The sequence below is a fragment of the Morone saxatilis genome, unplaced genomic scaffold (assembly GCF_004916995.1).
Source record: "Morone saxatilis isolate NCDOM2014 unplaced genomic scaffold, NCSU_SB_2.0 Contig18, whole genome shotgun sequence".
In the NCBI taxonomy this organism is placed as follows: domain Eukaryota; kingdom Metazoa; phylum Chordata; class Actinopteri; family Moronidae; genus Morone; species Morone saxatilis.
The window spans coordinates 26,393,334-26,419,541 of record NW_023339740.1 but is presented as its reverse complement, the minus strand read 5'-3'; the positions used below and the strand labels follow the sequence as shown (position 1 = coordinate 26,419,541).

Sequence of the window (26,208 nt, the reverse complement as noted above, 5' to 3'; positions counted from 1 at the left end):
TACTGCACATGTATGTGTGTGTGTGTGTGTGTGTGTGTGTGTGTGTGTGTGTGCGTATGTGTGTGACTGATAAAGTGGCAGCAAGATAGACTGTTTAAATTTTACATGTACACTGTATGCACACGTTTCCAATCCAGAATTTAGTGTTGTATGTACAAGAACATTTAACAACTAAAAAGGAACCTGGCAGTAATGTTGGCCACATGTGCATGCTATGTACTCTGTGTATCTTATCCAAAGTGTGTATGCTTGTGTCTGTTTATGTGGAAAAGAGTGTGTTTGAATTAGAGCCTCTTTGTATGTATTTTCCTGTATGTGTACACGTGATTTTTTGTTCTCCCTCTCTGCTAAATAACATGGTTTATTTTGTTGGAGTATACTGTACCGTACATTCTGCTTCTGCTCACTTAATTATCCCCAAGGGTCTAGTGTTACATAACAGGTCCAACACACACACATGCACACACACAATACGCATTAAATGCATGCACAAACATACACACAAGCGCTGCAGTAACACATGGAAAAGTAGTTAAGTACCCAAAGCACACTATGCACACAGACACAACTCACACATTAAGGTGCATGCACCATCCCAACAGTTCTAATGTGAACGCAAACAGGCCAAACTTGAAACACTTGAAACAAGAAATTCTGTAAACAACCCGTTCTCTACCCTGAATGTACCGACAGCCATCTGGAAAGTAATCGTTGGAAACTGTTTTGGAAAAGGGCAGTCAATTTCAAAATTATACTTGGCAGGTGATTGGATGAACCATCTGTTTATGACTGGTCTATCACAGGCAAACTTCTACCAATCAGTTCAACAAACCCTATAAACGTATAGCCAAACTCTCACCGAAGCCAGTCGGGACAAGTGCAAAAGCATTTTTATTTCCGTTGAGAAAAGCCTTCAGTGCCGTTTTCTGCTTTTCTTTTAATGAAGAGACACTCCAGTTCTGATTTAACTGATGCTAGCAGCATCTACGGTAACCTCTCTCTCGTCCATTGTCGTTTTTGAGCCTTGTCTCACACACAGTTGTCACACACAGCATTAAATCCTCAAAAGTTAGTTCCTCAAAAGACGCTGATTGGTTTAAAGCAAGGGTCAGCAACTGTTACCATAAAAAGAGCCATTCTGGGCAAAACATCACATCATTATTATTATTATTATTATTATTATTATTATTATTATTATACCGGTAAGCCAGCAACTTTGGTGGTGAAAGCAAATAAATCTGTCCATGCACTATAAAGTTGGAACTTGGAATCCATAGGTAGTCCAGCTAGGCAGCACTTTTAAGGTTTGAGGAAAAGGCGTAGCCAGCCATGAGGTCACAATTATGGGACACGTGGTGCTCACTTACAGTACAATCTCACAATTTTTTGTCAAGGCTACTTGGAGCCACTGTCGTTCGGACACAAGTGCATGCAGTAGCTTGGACCCTGGCAAGATGGTAACTTGTATGACTTAAACTTAAAATAACTAAATGTGTATTTTCAGTTTCATGTGGGACATGAACCCCGAATCTTCTGGGTGAAAGTCCTGTGTTTGCTTAAGCCTTCCATCCAGCCCCTCTCCTCTAGGAGGATGGTTTACATTGAAGCTTGGTGCATCTCATACAGTGCAGCTGTAGGGATGTGAGAGTATTCGGTTGGTATTTGACAACCTGGGAATGAGAAGGAGCTGCTCTGGACTGTATCACAGGAAGTAACTTTAGCTGGGGACAGACATGGAAACAAGCTGAAACCTACTAACAGGGTGACCACAGGGTCCTAAAAACAACACTGACATGAAACCAATTCAGATTTTCCTTCATATCCTTTTTTTGCCAGTATGGATGTGAAATGGGATTTAAATTGCATTCATAATGTCCTTTAAAAGCCTTAAATTTAACTTGTTGGAACCTGCAGAAACCCTGTAGAAAGAGTGCACATACCAGACCTAACAATTGCCTTCCACTATCACACGCAGATTCCTTTTTTCTTAGTCTTGGCTGCCAGAAAGGAGGACATATACTAAATGACTGAGTAAATTTAGAGACAACACACTGGGCAGCAAGTTTGATGAGAGTCGTGTCACTAGGCAACAGCCCAACACAAGTTATTGTGTATTTCGGTACCCAAACAGAAATCAACCAGACATTCATCAAAGAAGTTGATAGAAAAAGAGATCAGATAAGTCACGACTCCCAAATCATATTCAGAATCTGCTGTACCAGTATATGAGACTACATTTACTCAACTACTGTACTGAGATCAACTGACGTACTGTTACTTTACGCAAGAATTTGCATGTTACACTTACATTGTTTTGCTAAACGAATAGTTAGTTTTCTCCTCAGGATAGATGGTTAAACCCTATCCCTAACCCAGGTCACCTATACAACTGAGGTTATCATTAGTTCCACACTTTTATCTTTTTTTGTCTGCTTTGATTCACTTTAAATGTTAATGTGACAATGTGAAAGAGGTCACTTTTAGTGCTGCCCCCCCCCCCCAACCAAAGGGCAGACAGATGCATTTATCAACTAGTTGGTGAACACAGTGGGGCATTCAGCAACTAAGGAGCCAGTGTGAATATTGGTCATTTATCAGGTGGACAAAAACCTGCCTCCCAATAATCACTAATGATGCTACTAATGGTGCACCATGTATACCTGACAATCCCTAGCCAAATGTAGCTACTTTTTATACCAAAATCGAACTCAACACAACTCTGCTTTTAAAATCTCCTCTTCTAACCTCCGCATACACACTGAAGTAAGTTGCACAAACTGTGTAAATGTGAAAATATAGTGAGCTAGCCAATGTTAACTATGTTATTTTTTCATGTGTAAATTTAATCTTTAATGTTATAATAATGACATTAACTTCTCTTGTAGCTAGTGGTCTGCTGGGCTTTTAAAACTTTAGAAAGCAGTTCAGCTAATGTAATGCGGACTTCAACATTACCATTAATAATTAATTTAATAATTGCATTAGTAAATTAGTAAGTGCAATACTCCCATGCATTATGCCCAGGTGAGGCTCACAGCAGCAAATAAAATAAAAAGTTGGCGCATGTCTGTATCTGTATCTTCCACAGGAAAACAGTAGTTAGTAGTGGGATAGTGTGAAGGAAGTGCCAAATGGGAGAAAACAGGGGAATCTGCAAAAACAAATGGAAAAAGTGCATATATGATGTCCCTATGGCCTGTACCAAGAACTCCACAAGATCCTGAGATCAAAACCAGTCACATTTTATTTTCACATCATCCCTAAACTGCTTTGCCCTTCCATTTCCTGTTTCTATTTTCGACTTCAGAACAAAAGGCGAAAGTACCAAGAAACGCTAATCATAAAAACGTGCAGATTTGTTTTTGCTTTTTGTTCTGTGTGAAGGCCAAAAAACTGTCATGAAGATGAAATGGAAAAAGAAATTCTCAGCAGCGAAGTCTATTCTGGGAGCTGGCGGCCAGAGAATGGAAATGTCAGCGTTGTGTTTCTTTCTCTGGAGTGCCAGTTATTTAAAGCTCGGACTGCGGCGGCAGCCCAACAGCAAAATTAACATTCATATTATTAACAGCAGGTTCCAGTCGTGCACCAACATCCTCTGTGTTCCTGCTGAACGGAGGGGTTTTTGGGAGCAATAATCATAATAATCGTGGTGGTATTTGTGTACTACCTTTTTCTGGGCAAAATTATAAATCAAGTCAAAATAAGGAACAAAGACTCGTGACAGGATTTGTACTGTGCCTGAAAGAGCTTTCTGTCTTTACTGATTACTTACTTTGAGGCATAAACAAGACTTTTTAAATGAGTATTTTGTGTAACACTCTCTGATTCGATTTGGGAAAAAAAAGGCTCATGTAACTGCAGCTACTGAGGGGAAATTACAGTCTGGGAAAATTAGCTGTGTTCAGTACCCAGCTTCTATTAATCACCACCATGTCTGAGCCTTTATTTCCCTGTTGTGAAACGGATGTTTGGGTCAAAATATTCCATAAACTGAAGCCGTTTCCAACAGCTGCTTACCGACATTATTTCAGAATGTGCAGCTTCATTTGGGAGGGGTCTGGGGTTGTGTGTACTGTTTTTCTCCTGTTTTTAGTAGTTATGAGCTTAGGTACATGATTTCTGTTTGGGTTTATGTTTGTTTGGTTAGGTAAGCATAGGTTGGATTGATTTAGCTCACTTTTTGTGGGTAATAGTGCCACCATGAAGCCAACACAAGCTTGTAACACATTCCTTAAGGGGGGAAAACAGGTTACTCAGCCCCACCATTTCTCTGCAAAGGTCTTGGCATCAGGTTATTTACTTTGAACCAAACTTCTGTATCAAGAAAAGGATGTAAACTTGAAAAAGGAGACACTGGTGGCAGCCTGCTTTATATCCTCAAAGGCTACCATGCAGCCAATCATAGCAGCTAACATGCAACATACATCAGACACACAACAGGCCCACCGGAAGAGAGAGACCCACAATGCATACCATAGTATACCCAAGTCTCATTTCAATAAGCTTAGTTTATAATGTCCACCACACATTTCATTCTAAGAGATTCACAAAAATAAAAGGTGGTGAGTGATAGCAGCACATATGCTAAAGCTTAAGTATGAATCTAACTGGTTTCATGTTAAGTACATTGTGTGTACAAGTGAAACTCACCTTCAGTCTGCGGTTTACAGTAGGAAGTGGCAAGCTTTTCAAAACATGCCATGGTTTACAGGTTGTTGTGTAGTCTATTGTTCCCTTAATGCCAGGACAAAACCATTCTCACAGTGAAAAAAAGAGAGGGATGTTGGATGTGAGAAACCACCAAGAAAAACATCATCTCAAGTATAAAATTAGATTATTGCTGAAAATGTGTCAGCGGAACTTTCTGGTTGTGTAAACTTTTCTTTTTAACCAATGTGTCAACTACGGGCGCAGGACACACTACAGTGTGGTGTAGTGTAGTGGTGGTGTTGTATTGCAATTAACCACCACGTAATATGCTGGGGAAGGCCATAATCCTGTACAGCACTGATTTCTTTATTTGCAGGCCAAAAGAGCATCTGCAGTCCTGTTTTTCTTCTACTTATAGGTACAATATATTTTCATACTTTGAGGGCTCCATAAAAATGGGCTTCATTTGGTTATGTGTGTAAAAGATGTATGTGACTGCTGTTTCAACAGCATTCATATATACTGTATGTCAACATGTTGTTAGTTTTAAATTCTGCTGAAGCAATAGTTTCATGTTTTAGACCTGAAACTCAATATAGACTCAGTTTTAGTCTAAATTCTGATAGATATAGGATAAGATAAGATTTTCCTTTATTGATCCCCTGTAGGATAAATTCAAATTTGGGCACAGCAGCACAGGGGAAATGTAGTGCAAAGAGGAGAAAAAAGGATCAAAAATACAATAAGATATACTAAAATTAAACTAGAATGCAAAATGTATAATAGAAATCTAGAACATAAAAAATATATACACTTGTTAGATGCTCCCCCCAATACAATCAAGTCGAATATGATCCATATGATTAACTGTACATGTGCAATGTTTGAAGGTATTGTGCAAAACAAAAAACTAATAAACAGTTGTGCTTAGCAGGTTAATGGTTAACAGTCTCAATCAGTGGCGGTGGGAGGTACTGGGTGCTGTGGGGTTGTGGAAACAGCCAACAGTTTTAGCTTCTAGGACTTTGGAGTTGTTGTTGCATTATGATCGTACACAGCAATATAATCATGTGCCAGATCACATACATCTTAATTACAGACAGATTACAGTTGGCCTGTTAATGTAACTGCCACAGAGCACTTTTTAACCCATCTGATTACTTTCACATATTTAAGGAAAAGTGTCAGCAGTGAGTGTGCTGAAATGCAGCCTTTTTCATTATAGCTTCAATACCTTCAATCTTGTATTACAGGATTACTTTGTAGGATTAGAGTTTATTATGTTGTCAAGGGGATTTAGGTACATAAGTCCCCAGAGTTGGGAAATGGAACTTGAAGGGAATGATCCGTGTGTGTATGTGTGTAAATGTGGTCTCAGCTGTGGGTGTGTATGTACTTCATGCATCTACGTTACCTAAAAAAAAGATGAATAATCATCCAAGACACAGAAACTCAGACCTCATTTTCTGAAGACAAATTTTTTATTAAGAAATAAAAAAAGTTTTACACCTTTGTAAAACCTGTTCAAACACATATTTTTTTCATTTTTTTCTAGTTTCTTTCTACAGGTTGGCCATAGAAATAAAAAATAAAAGCTTTCAAATTCTTTTTAAAAATGTTTTTTTTCTTCACCAAGAATTAAAAAACATTTTCCCATGTACATTCTCAAAAAGGAAGGGCTGGTATACAGTATAATGCAGGAAAGACAGAGGCATTGTCATTGGAGACCATGATCAGAATGAGTCTGATGACAGACAGGATGGGGACGATGAGCAGGACTCCATTTCCCAGAGGACCTAGCACTGAGCTCACCATTGTTTATGTAAATGAAGCTAGTTAAGATGGTTTCACAGCGTTTTGTTTCATTGTTAGAGTCTTATCCTCACAAGTCAAAACTAAAAATGCCAAAAATTTAATTAGGTTACACGTTAAATGGTTCTCCGAGTGAGGACGGCGTCTTTTTCAAACGTCAAACCAAAGAACGAAGATGGTCTTCGCACTAAGGATGCTGCCAGGAAACGGAGCCCCATTTATCTTCCTTTACAGCCACGCAGAGTCACAGAGTGACATTAGTGATAAAACAGACGTAGTGTCACCTCTACATAGCCCGAAGATCACATCTGTATGGTCTAATGTTGCATCTATATCACAGAAACAGAAAACCAGATTCTGAATCCTGCAGATATGGTGGTGTTTTCATAACGGACATGATGGAGGCAGCATAGAATTTAAAATCCATTCTTCTGTTTCTGTGAAGATGTAGTTTGGTTCTTCAGTTTCTTTGATAAAGCACTAAGGTTGCAGGGTTTGGCGGAGTGGAGTTTTAAATAGAAATGTCAGAATAAGCAGAATGTAGAAATTGCATACAAGGTTTTAAAGAAAAGCCCACATTTGATATGGTGTAATCTGGTTTTTATTGGATTTACTGCTTTGGTTGCTGAGGAGCAGGCTTCCCCAAAGAAGCCGAAATTACTCCAAGGTATTTGTTCCATCACAAGGAAATTAGGCTCACAGGCCTTCTAAGGTTAGATTTCCGGATATCGCTGATGTGTTAAAAATTAGGAATGGTGAACTTTGGTGGTGGTGTGCTTTTGGAAGGCTGCCTGATTTTTAGCAACACAGCAGTACTGAGATAAATATAGGCAGGTAGAATGGTGGGCTTAGTGGCAGTGTTACTGTGTTTCATACCCCTCACAAACTCACAACTTAGCAGTCTGTCACAAAAATAAAAAAAACAGTATTCCGCAAAGAAATTCAGTTTGATGTGATAACGTTTAGTAATCATTTTATTCTCAGTGCATTTCAAACCACAAGATATTTGATGGAATAGTGGTTTAGTTTGGTTTAGTTCCACACTGCAGAGCTTTTTGTGGCGGGTTTTAATTTAATTGGACCCTGAAGATTCAAATTTTCTTCTTTGAGAATTCACAGGCTATGATCTTCCTTCAAAAAGGTTAGTACCACCTATTGGAAAAACAGCATGAAAAATAAAAGTATTCTACAAAGTATTGCACGTAACAAATTGTAGCTTTTTTGTTTGTTTTTTTTTTTTGATTGATAGTTGTACATGTTACTCCAATGACAGAGGTTCAAATACACTATATTTGGAATACAAAAGGCAAATGTGACACACAATCAAAAACAAAATAAGACAAGAAACGGCTGAATTAAAAAAAACGGTGAAAATAAAAAGAAATGAATTTCTCCTTTTTTTCACCCTTAAAAAATAAATCTTCAGAAACTTTTACATTCACCCGCAGGTGACTTTCACATTTCAACATTCGGCGGTAAAAACTTGTGCATCGCTAATGCTTCGATTTCTTTTGCAAATTCGTTATCTCTGAGAAAAATTGGTTAGCTTAGGTTAACTGAAGTTTTACATAGGCTAACTGACGGGGAGTGTAAGAAGGCAGAGGGACTGGTACATACTGTAAATATACACAGAGAGGCAGAATAAACCAATAAATGACTGCATTAGTTATTATTTCTGGTCCACATTTCCCCACCAAAAAAAGGATCTTTGCACCAGGGAACGATTTGATTCAGTTGTGAGTACATATTTACATGGCCTAAACCTATTTTGTGTCTCTGTTTTTACTCTCTGCTACAGATGTTTAATTTCCAACTTTGCTATTGCCTGCTATTTCTAGAAGTCCCCACAAATTAAACAATTATTCCATTTTGTGCAAATTAAAAACCACAAAATTGAGATTTCATAGATGCACCAGAGCTAAAGCATGAGTAGACAAAACGAAAGGAAAGACTAAATCTTCAACTATCCATAGGTGCTCTGTGCAATTGTATTTTCAAAATGCCATAAATTATTTTATATGTTATTTTGTGGTTTCTGACCCTGTTGTTCTTTGTGAAAGGTGCTGACAGATCTTTCCTTACAGCCCGATTTTTTTTTTTTTTGTTTTACCTTAGTGCAAAGATCCTTCAGGGGAATCGAGAATCAGATTCTGTACAAAAGTTTAAGATTAAAATGAAGCTTTGTATCTGTATTAAAATGGGAGAACTGCAATGGGAGCTTAACTGTACAAAGACGACTTATATAGGAAAAGTTTGTTACTGTATGAAAATAGATGTCTGCTGTGGATTTGGTCTCACAAATCCCTTTTAATGATATGAACTACTATATTCTATTTGAAGAAATGAAATAAACATTATCAAAGCTTAGATGAAACACGAAATGAGGCCCTGGTCTCATGATCACTTCTGATGTGATGTTGTTGGTCAAATTCCTGCAATGCGTGTGTACTGTATAACTGTATATTTGATGTGAATGAATAATTTTTTATCTATTTTAATATGTCTGCTTTTGGGAGAAGAGAAGCACTTAAAGCTGAAACCTTAAGTGTTTTGACAATATTCAGATTTGTTATTTGTCTTTTTACCATTGAGGCCAATGAGGACCCTGAATAAAAAGATGGCAGTGTTTCTTTTTGGCCTCATCATTTGATATGAAGTCCAAATCATACAAATAAAGTGCAATAAAAACTCACTTTGCCTCACTCTCTCTGTATTTTTGTCTTTGATTGAAAATAGGCAGTTAAGGTGTGTGATTTTCCGTTCTGTGTGGCAAAGAACTGATCTAGTGCCTTCCAAGCTGCACAAAAACATCCATTTTGATTGCTACTATTAAATGCCGGCTCTTTGTCACCCACAGTTACAAGTCTAATTTTTTGGATGCTGGGTTAATGCAGCTATACAGTAGATAAAAGCACTACAGAGAAGGTCCTGAGTGGATGGTCGCTGGTGACACATACACATGGGAAACCCCTTGTTACACAGACATATTAAAATGAATGTAACAACTGTAATTGTCATACTTCTCAGATAGTCTGCTTTCAGCTGTTAATGGTTCACATTGTCTATATTATGGCCCTCTATTATCGTGAAGAATGTAATGTAGTTTTACGTTTGTGTTTGATAAAAAAAACCTCCAGAATTAAAGATACAGAGAGTGTTAGTGTATCGCAGGGCACATCACCATACCAATGATCGACAGAGTTTGGGCGTAGAAGCCATGTCAACCTCTAAACAGGATGATATTAGAGTTAGTTCAGGTTTCCAGATCTGAAATACAGGAGCTCAGCCAATAATTACTGAAAGCGGTTTTGATTTTAGGGTATCTGCAGGTCATAAAAAGTCTAAAGACATTTATATGAAGTTAAGGTTAAGGCTCTAAATCTATTAACATATGTCAAGTGCAGCCTTTAGAGGTTTCAGACACTATTTTCCAGTGTTGTTTTCTTACACATTGCCCAATTTCACTTAATTTAATTATTTTGGTTAGGCCTGATTTGAATTCCAGGCAGCATGCAACGTCTGAGACCGACTTTACAGAATATTTCAAGCTTTTGTAGAATTATACATTACTTGAAGTAGGTAAATGGTGTTTTGTTTACTGTTGCTATGCCACAAAACCCATTCTGATCATACCAAATGACAAAAGACTCCCAGTTCCCACTAACTTGCAGGGAATTTAAGTTGCAATGTGTACAAATTTGAAAACCTGCACCATCACTCAGAGTCATGCTTTTTAGAAATGAAGCCCTTCAGCTCCCATTTTGAGTGAGGTGAAGCAACATGGTGACCATGGAAAAACAAACGTGACCAAACTCTGTCATTCACTGGCTCGGATTTGTCTGCAGCCAGCTGCCACATTTCACAGTGTCTGGAAAGGAGTTTCAAACTCAGATGAGTCGACAGTCTGACACTGGCTGATTTGTTGCGAGGGTCACCCAACCGATGGTTGATTTGAGTCATCGAGTTGGTGACAGTGTTTAACCACTGGCTACAGTGCCCCGTCTGGACGAATTTATCCAAATTAAATACTGTCCCCTGGTATTTACAGAAGAGGAAAAGCTATAAACCCCCAACACCTACAAACTTACAGATGGAGCCATTGTAGAATTCCCATTTTTTACTGTACATTGAACTGCTTGCTGAATGTTTGACCCACACACCCACAAGAGAAAATATTTGGGAAAAATCACTTGCATTGTTTGTTTGTGCGATGCTAAAGACGGAATTGTTGGTCAGAACCAACGCTGGAAAAATGCATGATGAGGACTATTACTACAATGGCTGCCACTGTAAATGTATGATTTGTATAATAGCTTAGTATTTTCACCAGATGAAAGAAGTGTTCCTTCTTCTATGTAAAACTACAGCAATTATCATCAATAATGAATACCAATAACATTATAGTCTTAATAAAAAAAAAAAAAAACATTGACAGAGGAAAAACTAATAATAATGTAACTTCCTCTGTAGAAAACAAAATAAATCCAATCCAAAATTGTAAGCCAAGAGTGCCTAGTGCAGTCACTAATGTACTGTAAACTGGTCTAGGACAGAGAAAGATAGATAGAGAGATAGATATAGATAGACTGATTAGCTACTACTGTACAGTACGCCACAGACAACACACTCAAGGGTTCAACCTCCACACTTCAAATCCTTTCAGATACCTCTCTCTTTGTGCATGAGCGGGTTTTCCCGACACAGTCTCAGTGCTAGTTTTCTCTTTGATCCATAGTTTATAGCTATGGAATATGGGGATATGTGTGCTAAGGTGCATTTAACAACCAGGAACCTGGTCTGATAAGGGTCATCGGCTATCATGGCTGTGTCATATATTTATCAGATTTTTCAGAATGCTTGTGGTTATCAATCTGGCCTGGTCCATGGTCATTAACTTTGGTGGCTACAGCTTTGGATTGTTGCGAGTAAGTTTTGTTAGATTTTGACTGAAAAAAAAATTAAAGTTTCTGGGATTGGGATGCTCTCCCAAAATTCTTGCCTGGGGCAGCTGAAATACCATCAAGATGCTTTTCAGAATTTTTGATTATTCAAAAGAAAAAACATGCTTTTTAGGCGACAATGCTGGCCCTGTAGTGCCTCGATCATCTACCCCACCTCAACTGGACCTCTACTGAACACAGTGGAACAGAAAGAGCCAGAGTCGAACCCTATGGCACATCACTTTAGATAAGTGCACCCTGTTCATTGTATCACAGGCAAAGAGCTGTATATAGAACAGCCTAAAAAACTGCTTTTGGTGATCTGTGATCAATAAAGGAAATCTTTTTTTTTTTTTTAAATTGTGGCTACAAAAGGCTGTTTGATTCCAAGACTCAATAACCACTTTCTTCCTTTTTTTTTTTAGAACAATGGCTGGTTTTCTGCTAAAGTAGCTGGTGGAACAGAAATGTGCCAGCGTTATGACCAGAGACTGGTGCTATTTAGCCACTGTGTCTTCAAACAAGACAACAGTGGAACGTGTAGTCACATGAATATTACAAATAGGAAAAAAACAACAACTCGTGAGTAATTCAGAAATAGATTTGAAATGTGATTGCTACCCTCTTAAGAAAACCACCAAGAGCAAACTACTTCCAAAGTATTCCTAAAAGATTTGAAACGGGAACTTTTTTTTTTTCCTTAAAAACCCTTATCAGTCCACCAGACAGACAGATAGACAGATAAACAGAAAGCTAGCTAGCTTCAGAAGCATTTTATAGGACAGGAGAGGAGAGGAGAGCGATCTCATGGAGAGCCTCCGTCTCATTCCTTTACATCATGGTTTCCACGATGGTGTGGGTGGGAGCCTTCATCAGCAGGCCCTTGTTCCCGTTGGGGTCCAGCGGGTAGGACAGCTCCTTGAGGCCACGATGATCTGCGGGACGGGAGCTGGCCCCACCGCGAACCGGGGCTGCCACCGCCTTGATCCTCTGCAGGAAAGAGGGAGGGATGGATTGGAGAAGTGTGAGAGAAGGGTGGGTTAGAGGAGAGGTGGAAACAACAGGGAGAAGGAAGGAAGGTGGAGAGAACAGAAGGGATCATGGAGAGGAGGTGAGAGGGGAGAAAATGCAAAATAAAAATAAAGGGAGGGTTAGAACATGAACAAAAACATGTAAATTTTAAAATATTTTATTGTATCTAGAAAATCCACATTTGAGGAGGTGATTTAAATAATCATTTAGATTTTTTCAGCAGAGGAATGAGCATACATTTTATATCTGATCTAAACCAGCCTTGAAAACTAAACTGACAGCTACATGGCTAAACACCGGATTGGTTCCTGCACCCACCTCAATGAGCGGCCCATCAGATCGGATGATCTTGATGACAACCACCATGGGGATGCAGATCATGGAGGCCAAGGCCAGAGTCCAACCTATGCCGACGGCCCAGTCAGGATACTTGTAGACCTTGTTGTACGTCAATGGCTTGTATTTGACCAAGGAAAAGATAAAGCAGCCCTGGAAAGAAAAAAGAACAAATGTTTGAATACAAATTATGGTAAGCCTTTAAGAGGATGGTTTAGTGACCATTTTTGTATCCGGTCATTTGGATTCATCAAAAACCTAATCATACATATACCAGAATATACCACAATATAACATGGTGACAATGATAAGGGTGTCAGTGGGGTATATTATTGTTTTGATGATGTTTGCTGGACATACCAATTTAATTTCCGCCTGCGGTAATAGGTTTAAGGCAAATAGGCAACTGTACATTGAATTTCAAGTAAACTGACCAACTCATAATGGTGAAACTTTTAAAACAAAGATGACTAAGTTTCAGGAAGCAGAGGAGCTATTGAGGTTAGAAGAAATGTCTGAAATTAACTGATGATTATAGTTTAATATCCTAGAAGCAGGCTCTTACCATGCACAGTAAAGGAGTGATAACAGTCCAGCTCCATTTCATCCAAGCATTTGGTCTGTAGCCCATCATGTCCTCAAGCGCATCATAGAAATTATCAACGCCTGTGAAGACATTAAAACTTCTTTTTTCTTTTTCAAGTATAAGTTACTGTAATTATTTAATGCACCAGGACTACTTATTTCACAGCACTTAATAGGCAGGGTTTTTTTTGCAGGTTCACAATGTATCTAATTTCCAATGTACATGCAAAAGCTTCTTTCATTTGCAGTTGCATTACCAGCAAATGCTATGTGGTCTGATAAGATAGATTGGCTGTTTCTTAATGGACTTAAATAGGTGCTCTTTGAGAGAGTGCCAAGACAACTGGACATCACATTCAGTGCATGAAGAAACTGCAAGATAATAAATCAAAAACATGAATTTCTGGTGCACTAAAGTCAGCTAGTAAACAGTTCACAATGTAAATTGTATTTCTGAAGGATGGTACTCACCATAAACCCAGGCAACAGCTATACATTCAAAGAATGCCACCCACAGAAGGCACACACCGCTAGCTGCATAGTAATCAAACAGCTGGAAAACATACATGCCACCCTGCAGAGAGAAAGACAAAAAAAGAGAAGCTTTTTTCAAGTTGTGTTTTTTATCATCTCACTTTAAATAGAAAACCCTGTGCAGGGTCTATATGCTTGCGCCTTTCAGTACATAAAAATTGTGTACAGAAAGGTGATAGCCTTGATAGCCTTTTTCAATGCGCTGAGATACAGGAACACTTAAACTAAACTGCAAGAGATTTTAAATTGTAAAATGTCATTCTTGAAAGATCATTAAACCAGAGAGATACTAAAAATGACCAAATGTGAGAGACGCAAACATGTGCACACGTGAGACTGCTATTGTGTGCGTACATGCCCGTGTGTGTGTGTGTGTGTGTGTCCAGTGTGAAAACTGTTTTAACAATCATGGGAATCCTAAACTTGAACCAGGCCACCGCAGCCATAAAAAGATGTTGTCATGGGAACGGTAGAGGGAGAGAGAGAGCGAGGGAGGCAAAAGGGGGCAGAAAATAGAATGACAGTGAGAAGGTTGAAGGTTGTGTGAGAACAGAAAGAGGGCTGGGAGGGTGGCGGTTTGAAAGGAAGGAGAGGATGAGGAGGAATGGAGAAAAGAGTGATCATGGAAACTGAAAGTAGGATCATCTTGGAGTCAGAAGTAGCGGAGGGAGTGTGAAATTAAAGGGGAACTTGGCAACTTTTTCAGCTTAATAAACCCGTTTAGAAATCATTTGGATGGTTAAATGGCCTGTTCCGGGGAAAATGGTGACCCCCCCAACCCCCCTCAGGCGACCAGGCGGAAAACCAACTTTGCAACTTGGGACTACGTCCCGGTAAAATTGAAAGGAAGTAGTCGCGAGAAGCGAGAACAGGAGCGAAGAACCACGAACGGCTTTTACGGCAATTTTCCACATAAACGCACACGCCGCACTCAATACGGTTAGTTAATGTATTACCCACATCTCGTAGATATTGCTCCACACGAAAAATTTGCCTCGGCGAAAAAAAGGCACATCAGCAGCGGTAGAAAAGGGGGAGGAGGGTGCCTCAGTGAGTTTTTTTAAGACGTGTTGCTGAAATAAACCGTCCCAGAGCTGTAGGGGGAGCTCGTTGAGAAAACATGCGATGACAAAAGTGAAAACCAGCGAAGAAATGGCTAGAGTTGCCTAGTTCCCCTTTAAGGAGAGAATTTTCGAGACGTTGGATGGACAGAAACTTTTCACCACAGATAAACATTAACTTAAAAAGGTCTCATTTGCTTCTTTGATTCCCTTCCGTTTTAAACGAAGGAGAAATTAGGTATTTTATATTTTTTATTTTGTTTATCACAAAAAGAGGAACTGGGTACACAAAAGCAAAGTGAGTAACCATCTTCAAACAAAGAGACACAGGGACGAGCAGAGTACCAAATTAAAAAAAAAGGTCATGTCATGGTAACCGCAGTGCATAACCTGGCAGTTCCGCTCAAGGTGGGAAGTTATTGATAGAATAGTATAGATAGCAGATACCTGTCAAACATTTTGGCTCGTTGGCTTTTGGCACTAGATTAAATACATCACCTAATAGTGCTTTCACTAAAGCTCAAAATTTACACTATAGCAGCAACCGATCTTTCTCATAACACACTGTGATATTCTATGAATTGTCATATCATCAAAAGCTCAGGCGGTGATAAGGATCTATCGGTGAAGGGCAAGTGTTGGGAGGATGATACATCACAATGATGCGTCTGTATAATTCAAAGGGGAGGAAATGTCAATAGCTTAATTAATCGAGTTTGAGAAAAGGTCAGTAAAGAGAGAATCAACATGGGTGATGCAAAGAGAAAGAAGGTATGAGAAACAAGAAGAGTCCAGAAGAGAACAGAGAACAGGGCAGGAAAGGTGTAGAGACAGATGAGGCAGAAGAATGAAATAGACAGAAGAGAGTATGAAGTAAGGAATGATGAGAAACAGGAAAATAGGCAAGAGACAAAAATAGGAGAGAAGGAAGAGAACGATTTGGAAAAGCTAAGTCAGGTCTACTGTATCTATTAATACTGGAGGAGGGAAAGGAAGTTCTCATGACATGACAGTATAAATAGCCCCCTGTCATCTCCCTAGGGAGCGACACTAATAGCTGTCTGAACACTGTTGTTTCTGGTTATGGAGCTGTGGGCTAGACACAATGAGGTCAACAGCCACAGTATATGTATCCAATTATCAATAAGTGCTGTGTGCATATTTATACTTGACTGTGATTTGTGACAATGTGTCCTTTTCAACCATGAAAAAGTATTAGTAATGTTTTTTGAGGTTCATAGTAGTTCATAACACTAAGAATTTTTATGATGTTAGCACGGCTCCTATAAATGTTCTGGTCACGATTTCTGATTCTGGTACATTTTTCATGGTGTCGTTACCTTGGTAACCATGGCGAGTCCAAGCAGGTAGCTGATGCAGCAGATGATAGCGATGAAGACCTCTCTGCGGTAACCCTTCCTTAGGAAGGACGGATACAGATCCACCAGTGATGTGATCTGCCCTTCCACCTCCACAAACTGCAGGCGGACACAGAGACATTGTGACGTCAAAAAAACAAGATTGATATAGATCCACTGACTACATTACCTGCCATTTAATACTAACTATCAAGGCTTTATATCTTTTGGTTCTCATCATTTCAGTTTCCTTTGGTAAAAAAACACAATCTGATATCATACAGGACTTCTAGGTATTGAAGTCTTACTTCTCTTGTTTGCAGCCACCTACGTATGTGGGAATTTGGCTTAAACAGCTTTAATTAAATCAATTTATTCTGGAAAGTGTGAGTGAGCATACATATTCATTTTCAGGATGTGTGTGCTTTTGCTTTCACATACAGGGACATGAGGGTCAGTACCCATGTTAATGACTGTATGCATAGACTGTAGCTGCAGCTTATGGGAACACTTGTGAAAATGTCCCCCTATTTTTGCTTTTGTGACACAAAGTGGAAAGCCCATGAAGTTCCTAACATCTTCAAAGACCATGACTGAATATGTACAATGTTTACTATATATCATCTCAGTTTTGTTACTTTTTACTAATATGTAATCCATTAACAAATGTCTTCTGTCTGGTGTTTTAAAGAAGCAGTAAATGTCAACATCTAAAATGAAATACACTGCCTCTGTACTGCAGATAATATACAAATACCACTTGGTTAGTACTTGGTTTTTTTATCATCCTACAATCTTTTTAAGTGCTACTTTTATTTTGCATCACATTAAAGCAACTGTGACTTTAATGGTATTGTTGGTTTATTTATTAGCCTTTGGTTTATGAAAAAAAAAAGTGTTTGTGCTCAGGCTTCAACTGTTTGCACCTAACAGCCGTTTGACAGTTGCTACTTCCTTAACGCCTACACTCATGCAGCCCGAAGCTGTCAATGTGTGAAAGTTCAAGTTTCTGCTAACCTGACTGTCGAGGCCAAGCAGCAGCAGCATAATGAAGAAGAGAACTGCCCAGACTGTAGGAAAAGGCATCATGGTTACAGCCTTGGGGTAGGCAATGAACGCCAGGCCTGGACCTGGAGAGGAGGGGGTTTGGGGGTAAGAGCAGACAGAGGGGTGTGGGGGGGAGGCAACATTAGTATCACGGTAAGCTCATCTGATCTGCATCCCTGTGGGAAGAAAAGGCCCCAAACAATGGAGACGCAGAACCAGATATGAATGCATGATCAAACTGGTGCTACAGTACTGCGAATAGATGTGTGTGTGTGTGTTATGTATTTGTACGAAGCTAAGTGTTGCCAAGGAAAGTGTTTTAAAATATGTCTAATACACATATTTACTTACCTTTAAGTTCCTTCTTTGTAAACTTATGACACATTACTAGCTATATGCACAATTTAATACCATTTACAATAACATATTACAAGAAAAACAATAATAGGGGAAACAGAACAATAATAAAGAACATATAGAGTATAATATGTAATGTAAATTATTCTGAGTATCATGTAACAGCATCTCTGTGGAAGTAAGTCATGAGAGAAATTGTGAAGCATACTATAAATATAAGTGTGTACAGTAGGAAGAGAATCATAAGTAGTGTATGTGTTGTGTGGAGTTAAAAAGACCATAGACCACTGTAAACAGTGCAGCCGTTAGATTAATTATTTAACCTGCTTAAGGTATGCTTGATTCACCTCTCCTGACAGCTGAAAGCCTTTAATATGAGACAGTCAGCTGCTAGAAAAGGGAAATCAAGGGCATTTTGGTTTTTCAAATAATTTAAGTATGTCATCAGCTATGTCACTCGAGCAATTTTGCATCCCTGACTGAATTAAGCATGATCCTTTTTATGAGGAATGCAAAATGGCTGATGCAAAACAGCAGCAGATGCAAACTGGGATGTCAAATAAAAAGCAAAGGTTGTTTTTTTCTGAGGTCTAATTTGACAGATGCTTCATTGGGAACTGTAAAACAGAAGTTAAGAAACACGGAAGCAGTCGTAACAGCAAAACAGCATTGCAGCTGATAGCATGGTACATAAATACGCTCAGTTTTTGTTGCGAATTATGACAAGGCATCCAACCAAACACCGCGTTGACTCGGAAAATAGTACCAACTTCCATTCCCTGAGAGGGAAAATGCTAGCAGAACCTGTAGTATAATAATTCATAAAATAGAATCCACATCAAACAGTGTGATAAGTCACTTACTTGATTTGAGTTACTTGACTGTAAAAAACATCAAGTACCACATTTTAGGTTTCCAGATAATTCTTTTACACTCTTGAGTCAAAAGAAGCCATAGGATATTTGCTTACACTGCACTATGAAAACCACACTATATCCTCAGTCAACTTTATCTCTAATTATGTTGTGTACATCAGAATCAAGCAGTCCCAGTTAAAGCAGACTTACTTGTGATGTTCCTAAACTTCTGATAACTTTCTATGTATGAACACCTATTGTATTCTTCCGCCTAGTTGGCCTGCTCTATTCTTCTAGATTTAAAGCACATGGACACACGTTTTCAGGCTGGAAAATTAGCTCTTAATTAGTAACTGAGTTCCATGTTGCTCATGTGCTGTCCCACTTCTATAATTTAGTAACCGGTGGAGCATCAACCCACTCGCCAAACAGAACGTTGATATTGCACAATTCTGTAAAAAAATAATTTGGCACTGGCTGTAAATTGGAGACAGAATTGTTCAATATTCGTATCGACTGGGCTGGCAGCATGGACTATGTTTGACGTTAGCAGACAGCGCTAAGCTAAATTGGCTTTCGTCAAACTGGATCATCTTGGGGCAAGAGATGACGCCTGGGTTTCAACAAAGCTCTTCACGCTAACAGTGTCATTGTTCTGTTATAAGCAAAAATGACATGTTTTAAGTTTGTGCCACATTTGATGTAAAACAAGATGCCTTGTCTTAAGCATGTAACAGAAGCATGTAACATACAGAAAAGAGAAGATTCAAACTTTCCAAAGAAGCCCCAGAAACTTTCAGTTCTCTGCTGGTGTGTTAACACCTTTCTTTGAGTGTAGCTGGTACTTTTAAAGAATGAGTCATCTGTTATCTGCTTTGGGATTTGAAAAACAAGCATAAATGAAATCCTTGTGTGATTCTACTGAAAGACCAGGCATGACTGCCCCCTAAAACTCACGTTATCACTTACAGTTGCATGAAAGCTTTTCCAAAATACTTCAGTCTCATGTGATCATGAATACATGTTGTAAAACTGAGATCCAGTCCTTTCAAAAAGATGAAGCTGCCAGTTTTAGATGTTAGATGCTATACAACTAATAACCCCATATGCCAATATGTCACTCAGACAGATAGGAACCACAACAATGGTGATGTCAGTTTGTCACGTGTAGATAGAAAAGGAACCTCTCAGAAACGAAGCTCTGATAGCATGTTTAAGCTATAGGCACTGGCACAAGATGCACTGTATAAAAATGAAATCCTCCTTCCAACATCTCTCTCTGAGCCCTAATCCATCCAACTTGCTTTCCTCGAATGATGATATGTTCATATTTTCTCACATTCTGCTTTTGTCAAGAAGTGTTTGATTGCGGAAACTTCCATATTCCGATGCCGTCATTTGTAATTAATCAAGGAATCCATTTAATTCATCATTTAATATCATTCAGTTCTAAATGAAACGTTTTGGCTAATTCTCTTTTGGGTTTCGTTGCTGTTTTTTTCTGTAATTACTGTTGTTTAATTTGTTAACCAGGAAGCAGCGCCCACCATCACTGCCGCCTTTACAGGACCCTCGTACCTGACTCTGCCACATCAGCAATGTCCACCCCTTGCTCTTGTGCCATGAAGCCCAGGACGGAAAATATTGCGAAGCCAGACACAAAACCTGCGTACACTGTTGGGAGGGCTCCCAGCAGCAAACAGTCCCTATGCTACCCCAACCCCCAAAACCCATATGTCGGGATGAGGAGCGATTTGGTTAATGGAACACACAAAGGATCCTTCACCCCCCTCTCTCCCTACAGCTAACCCCCCCCTCACTGAAAACTGATGCCCACCTGCTAAGCAGTTTGATATTGTACTTGTTGTAGCTCCCCAAGGAGGTCATGGCGCCCAAACAGATGGCATAGGAGAAGAAGATCTGGGTGCCGGCGTCAATCCACACCTGCCAAATAGGGGGGAGAGAATGGGGACAGAAAGGCTGAGGCCTGCTGATGAGGGGAAACACAGCATGGGCAATGCATAGAGAGGTTTGGGGAGGAATTAAAGTCTTGGGTAACACTAATATGGATGGACACAGTGATGTTCTCCTAGATATGTTTTCTTTAATGGAGCAGGTACCTGAGGGGCGGAGTGATCAATGTATCTGGAAGCACCTTGGCCTGGTGTATCCGGGCTATCATAAACCCCGCCCTTCTGAATGAGTCTCTCTCTCTCTCTCTCTCTCTCTCTCTCTCTTCTCTTCTTCTCCCCTCTCTCCCCTCTTTCCCCTTCCCTCTCTCCCTCTCCCTCTCTCCCTGCTCTTCTCTCTCTCTCCCTCTCTCACTCCCTCTCTCTCCCTCTCTCTCCCTCTCCCTTGTTAGTTGTGTTCTAGTATCCAACATCTCTATGCATACATGCTCTTTGGCCAGACTCAAACAGAAGCCTAACAGTGGGTTTTTTTTTTTACTAAGGCAGAACAGGGGGACCTACCTCTGGGTCCTTCAGGCGAGCAAGGTCAGGGTACAGGTAGAACTTGATGCCCTGACTAGCACCTGGCAGTGTCACACCACGAATCAACAGCACGATGAGCATGATAAATGGGAACGTGGCTGTGATGTAGACCACCTGAGAGAGATCACAATACAGAAAATCAACGTTACACATTATAGAAACTCCCCAGTTTGTATTATTCTAAAGGGGAAGTCTATTAGTGAGCTGTTGAAGCTTGGATTTAATTGACATGGATCTTAACTTGGTATTTGGCTTACTAGCTAATATATTTGGTGTCATTACAGGGAATTATGCTTGATAAATGTGTGACCTCTGGAAGTTATTTAGGGATTATGACAAGAACAGACCACAGGCTGTCCCTTAAATCAATAGCAGTGTACCAGTATCTGTTATTTATACAGTGTTGACCACACTTGGCCTTGTAGGAGTGACTACCAGAGTTACAACTTGGAGCAACCAGTGAGCATAAATCAGGCCAGACCAATCAATAAAGAGTGTTGAGGCTATAAAAAGAGTAGTCTGGGATTGATTGAGCTGTCTCTGGTCTCAGGGCAAATTGTTGATGTTGCTGTAGCAGCAATTGAAATGTTCCCTTTTCTGCATTTACCCAAGGCTACATCCATCCTGCAATACTGTACAGTGCAATACAGTTTTCACTCAGTATGCATCTTGGTTTTAATTCTTAGTATATTCGTATTTTAGTATTTTGTAATAACTTTTGCTATTCAAGTCTTCCCATTAGCTCAAAAATATTGCCAGCATTACAGATATAATACTGTCAGTCCCAAAATTGTATTGTGCATTAGTATTAGCAAGGAAACCAAAAGAACACAATTAGCAAAAACATAGAGACAACAGCTGCTAGATTTTGACCATGACATAAACGTCCATGAATGCAAAATAAGACATGTCAGATTTATGGTCAACGAGGAATAATTTTCAGCAAACAAACAAATGCACTTCCCAGTTTATAGCTACTTATCATTAAACACACTCTTTTTCACAGGAATCTCAATAAACCTTCTCCTTAGGTTAGCCAGCTACAGGTTCCATCGGAGTTCGTTAAACCCTTGCTTACTGTCTAGAAGTCTTAAACGCATATCAGGGGATGTATTTGTCTGAAGAAATTCTGCTGCAAAGCACAAAATCTTTTGGAGGACATACAACAGCAGAGTGAAACCAGATGTTGCTCTAACAGTATTCCATTATTCCCTGCCTCTGAAATGTTTGTAGACTAGACTCTGCTAGTAACAAAAACTGAATTCTGCATACAAATGAAGTCATTCCTAAACAATGATCTCAGAAGCCTTGAAACCCATCAGCTATGCCAAATGATATATAATTGTGTAATTTCTTTAAGTCTACTTATTTATGGGCTGAAAATGGATTATTCAAGTTTTGTCCTTTTAAACTGAAGAAAATTGATTTAAACCCACAACACTGCGAGCATCTGCACTTCGTTAGCCAACCTAGGCCTTCAGAAAAACTTGAATTTTCCTGCATTCAGTTAAAACATAGCCTCTGTTGTTCTCATGTTCAGACCAGAGAGAAAAAAAATAATATGAGCATCAGTCTGTCAAGGGTTTCTGGCAGTCACTATGATACAACAATGATGAGCCAGTTCTTCAAGATTCTCTTGATCTACAGTGCAGAACACAACCAGAAGCTAAAAAAATGATACTAAATATAAAACAGTATATGATAAAAAAACATATATTTACCTTGCCAGTGGACTTGACTCCCTTCCAGATGCAGAAGAAGCAGATGACCCAGACGAGCAGTAAACACAGAGCCAGGTCCCATTTAACAGGACCAATGTCCTCTATACCATTGCTGATACCCAGCACATTATGTCTGCAACATAAAAGAAAGCTCTATTAGCTTCATGACATGGTGACAAAAAGCTAGAGACAGTTTTATTCATTTCTAGTTAATCCCTGTTCAGTGTGTGGGAGCCGGTGTATGCACATCTGTGTGTGAGTCTTTACATAATGAACAAATAACTGATGTGTGAGCTACTGTCCTGACAGTTGAATAGGTTGTCTTTGGCAGGGGTTACCCACCACTGAATGCTGAATATTTAACAATATAAAACCTAATAACCCAGCATTCTTTGGTTTACGAAAGTTGATTCAAAGTGAATCAAAGCTTTGGTTCTTTAATGTCTGCCAAAGTGGGAGGTTAGCATCTAAATTGCAGAGCACTTATTAAAAGACATTATACCTTAACTAATCTTTTCACATGAAAATTTTGTGTGCTTATGCAAGTAAGCAGGTATGTGTGCCCTTATGTAACTCACTCCCAGAACTCGGTGACGGGGGAGGTGAAGTTGGAGGCGTTGGCAGCCACCCAAAGGGATTTGTTCTTGCGGTAGGTGTCCTCGATGCAGCGATCGGTGTTCCAGGGCTGATTGCACTTGGCCCAGGGCAGCTCCGGCTGAAAACACTGAAATGAAAAGGAGAAAAAAAAGATATACTTGCTGATTACCTCAACAGTCCAAAGTGACGCAGGATATACAAGGCAGCCATCATGCGCATGCATAGTTAAAAGCAATTACATATCTGGCCCTTGTCTTCAATGGGGATTCAACATTTTCTATACTTTGGTACCAAAAATTTTAGCCGACCTCATTGTAGTCTGTGAAGGCCTTAAAAAGCCCCTTCTTGGGGTTAAGGGGCACCATCAAAGGGCTTTGTAGTTTATTGGATCAGCCTTAAGCCAGTTTTCAAAGACATCAACAAGGTTGTACAATAGAATGGGACATTAACATAAACAGTTTTTATAACTGAGCAAATCATCTTTCCCTCATTTGTTTTACCTTAAAAACATTGTGGTTGCTCTGTAAACCAAAACTATTAACCAGTCAGTTACAGAATCATGCCTATGGTTTGGGGGTTTTTGGGGTCATGCCAATGTTTAAACCACTGTTTTTTTTCTGATTGGACCGGCTTTCAGCAGCCAACCTCAAACCATGTTTGTCAAACTAAAATATCACAGTGAATGCTGGCTTTTAGGCTAGTGAAGTAAAACCTCTCTCACTGTTCTAAGTTCAAATGCAGCACAACTTTTCAACAGTTTCGGTTTAGTTGATCTTGTAACATGTTAAAAGATTGTTGTATCATCTTCATTTGTGCAACCATTGTTATTTTTATTTTTCGTTTGAAACTGATGTTTTTGGACTTAATGTATATGTTGGCAAACAAAGGAGGAACAACCCAATATAGCAATTTTTATATGAACTGACTGGCTTATATTGAGTTTATGTGCTGGTGGGAAATTATGATTTACTTCGTATCATCTATTCATTTGGCTGATCCTGATACATTTTACAAGACAACCTTGAGTTTCTGCAACACTGACATTCCAGCTAGTCAGTATTTAGTATTTAAGTCACACTGCCCTGATATAAAGTATCTCTACAATGCAAGTCACTTATTATGGAAGTGAGAGAATTATAAAATGTAGAGATTACAGAGAGATTACTTTTTTTATTGCTATCAGGGTTTCTTTTTACCAAACCTACCTGGAACAGATAGTAGAGGCCCCAGGCAAGGATGACGATGTAGTAGATATTCAGCAGGGACACGATCACAATGGAGGCATAACCAATACCTGGGGAGAGGAGAGAGTTCAAGGTGATGAGACATAAAGACTCATCATATGTCTAAACATAGACATTTTTTAACAAGTAAGTAATGACCTGAACCAAATTCCTTTTTTAAATTATATATACCATTTTTATGGAAACATTATGTAGGGCTTGAACTTATGGCCTAATGAAAGACACTGGCATTTCCCCATGTGACTGAGTCAACTTCCTCTGAGAAACCCCACAGTTTTCACCATATTAGTCCATGTAGTGTCTCCACATTTTGCGCAGGAGGAGGGTTTTTGGTGCTGGATTTTGATTGGCCCGAAAACAGGATGTAAAACTAGTCTATTCATGATGAAACCTGTTGTCACAGTTCATGAAATGAGAACAGACACAGATGATGTTTGGTGGATAAAAGCTATGTGCCGATTGCGTTATCTTCACAGTGAATAACATTTAATATGATGGTTGTACATTTTCCTCCAGAAATGAATAGGATTAGTCTTGGATTTATGCTTTTGTCTTAGCCCTTTGGTCCTACTCTTGGCTGCTGCCAAAGCCACATTTGTTCAAACCCAAAGAACTTTACTATAAATTCAATAATCCATCAGGCTAAATTACAAGGAAAGGTGTTTGGAGTGATTTTAATGCATGTAGAATTCTGTCATCTGATGTAATGTTGCAGACCTAAAAATGAGCTTTAAGAAATTGAGTAAGAAAAAAATCATACTAAATTAAAAATGCCTCTCCTAGGATTGTGAAATGAACCTGGGTCACAAAAGGTAACATAAATCCACCCAACCACATCCTGACTGCACGTCTGTCTTTCAGTGTTAAAGATACTACTTCCTGTTTGAGGGATTTCTCTTTTTTCTTCTATGTTGCAGAAACACTGTGTTCATTGTTTGCACTGTCAAACACTGAGCTTGAGTCCCGGTATTTACCGTAACCAAGCCGTAAATCCAAATACTTGTTTCTTCAGCTTTAACAGTTGGCATTCTGAAGAGTAGTATGTCGATATTCTTTCACATGAGCTTGTGTTCATAAGTACCGGCATTATATTTAGCCCTCTCAAGGTCTACAGCAATCATGGTTTAGTACTTTAACCTTCAGTGGTTTGGGCCTGTGTTTAAATTTCGTTTGACATCTTTAGGAGACCAATGAGCTGACTTATTGCGTCGATACTGGCCTTGAAACAAAGCTGGTGGTAAACATGGGATCAGGGCTGTCTGTGTGTGTCTGGTCTACACAAGGTTACAAAGATAAGAACATCCCCCAAAATGGGAACAGGTGGGATTTGGGTCAAGATTTGGATTAGGTTTTAGGTTAGAGGTTAAGTAACGATTGTGGTCGCTGAAGGTCTTCCTAATGATATTAGTGCAAATTGTGTGTATGTGTGTTTGTGTGTGTGTACTATCAGTCAGCACACACAGCCAACAGAGGCCACTCATCCAAATTAATGTCCTTCAACGTCATTGGCCATCTGTGTGTGTGTGTGTGTGTGTGTGTGTGTGTGTTGGTCTTGTGAACCAGTCTGCATGAATTTGAGACAGTG

The 26,208-nt window shown here is 39.3% G+C and overlaps 1 protein-coding gene across 1 annotated transcript in view; it reads right to left on the bottom strand.

Annotated features, from left to right (window-relative positions):
• Positions 1-7,418: 7,418 nt before the first annotated feature.
• The window catches only part of LOC118328390 (sodium- and chloride-dependent taurine transporter-like), a gene marked incomplete at its 5' end in the record, with an annotated part of 23,863 nt that continues 5,073 nt past the window's right edge, over positions 7,419-26,208 (bottom strand). Inside the window, 12 exon segments of the mRNA XM_035662106.1 lie at positions 7,419-12,392; positions 12,753-12,923; positions 13,336-13,436; positions 13,827-13,929; positions 16,291-16,428; positions 17,326-17,438; positions 20,148-20,280; positions 20,397-20,513; positions 21,041-21,175; positions 22,783-22,915; positions 23,361-23,506; positions 24,585-24,673. Coding sequence (XP_035517999.1) covers positions 12,234-12,392; positions 12,753-12,923; positions 13,336-13,436; positions 13,827-13,929; positions 16,291-16,428; positions 17,326-17,438; positions 20,148-20,280; positions 20,397-20,513; positions 21,041-21,175; positions 22,783-22,915; positions 23,361-23,506; positions 24,585-24,673 — 1,538 coding nt within the window. The 3' untranslated portion in view covers positions 7,419-12,233.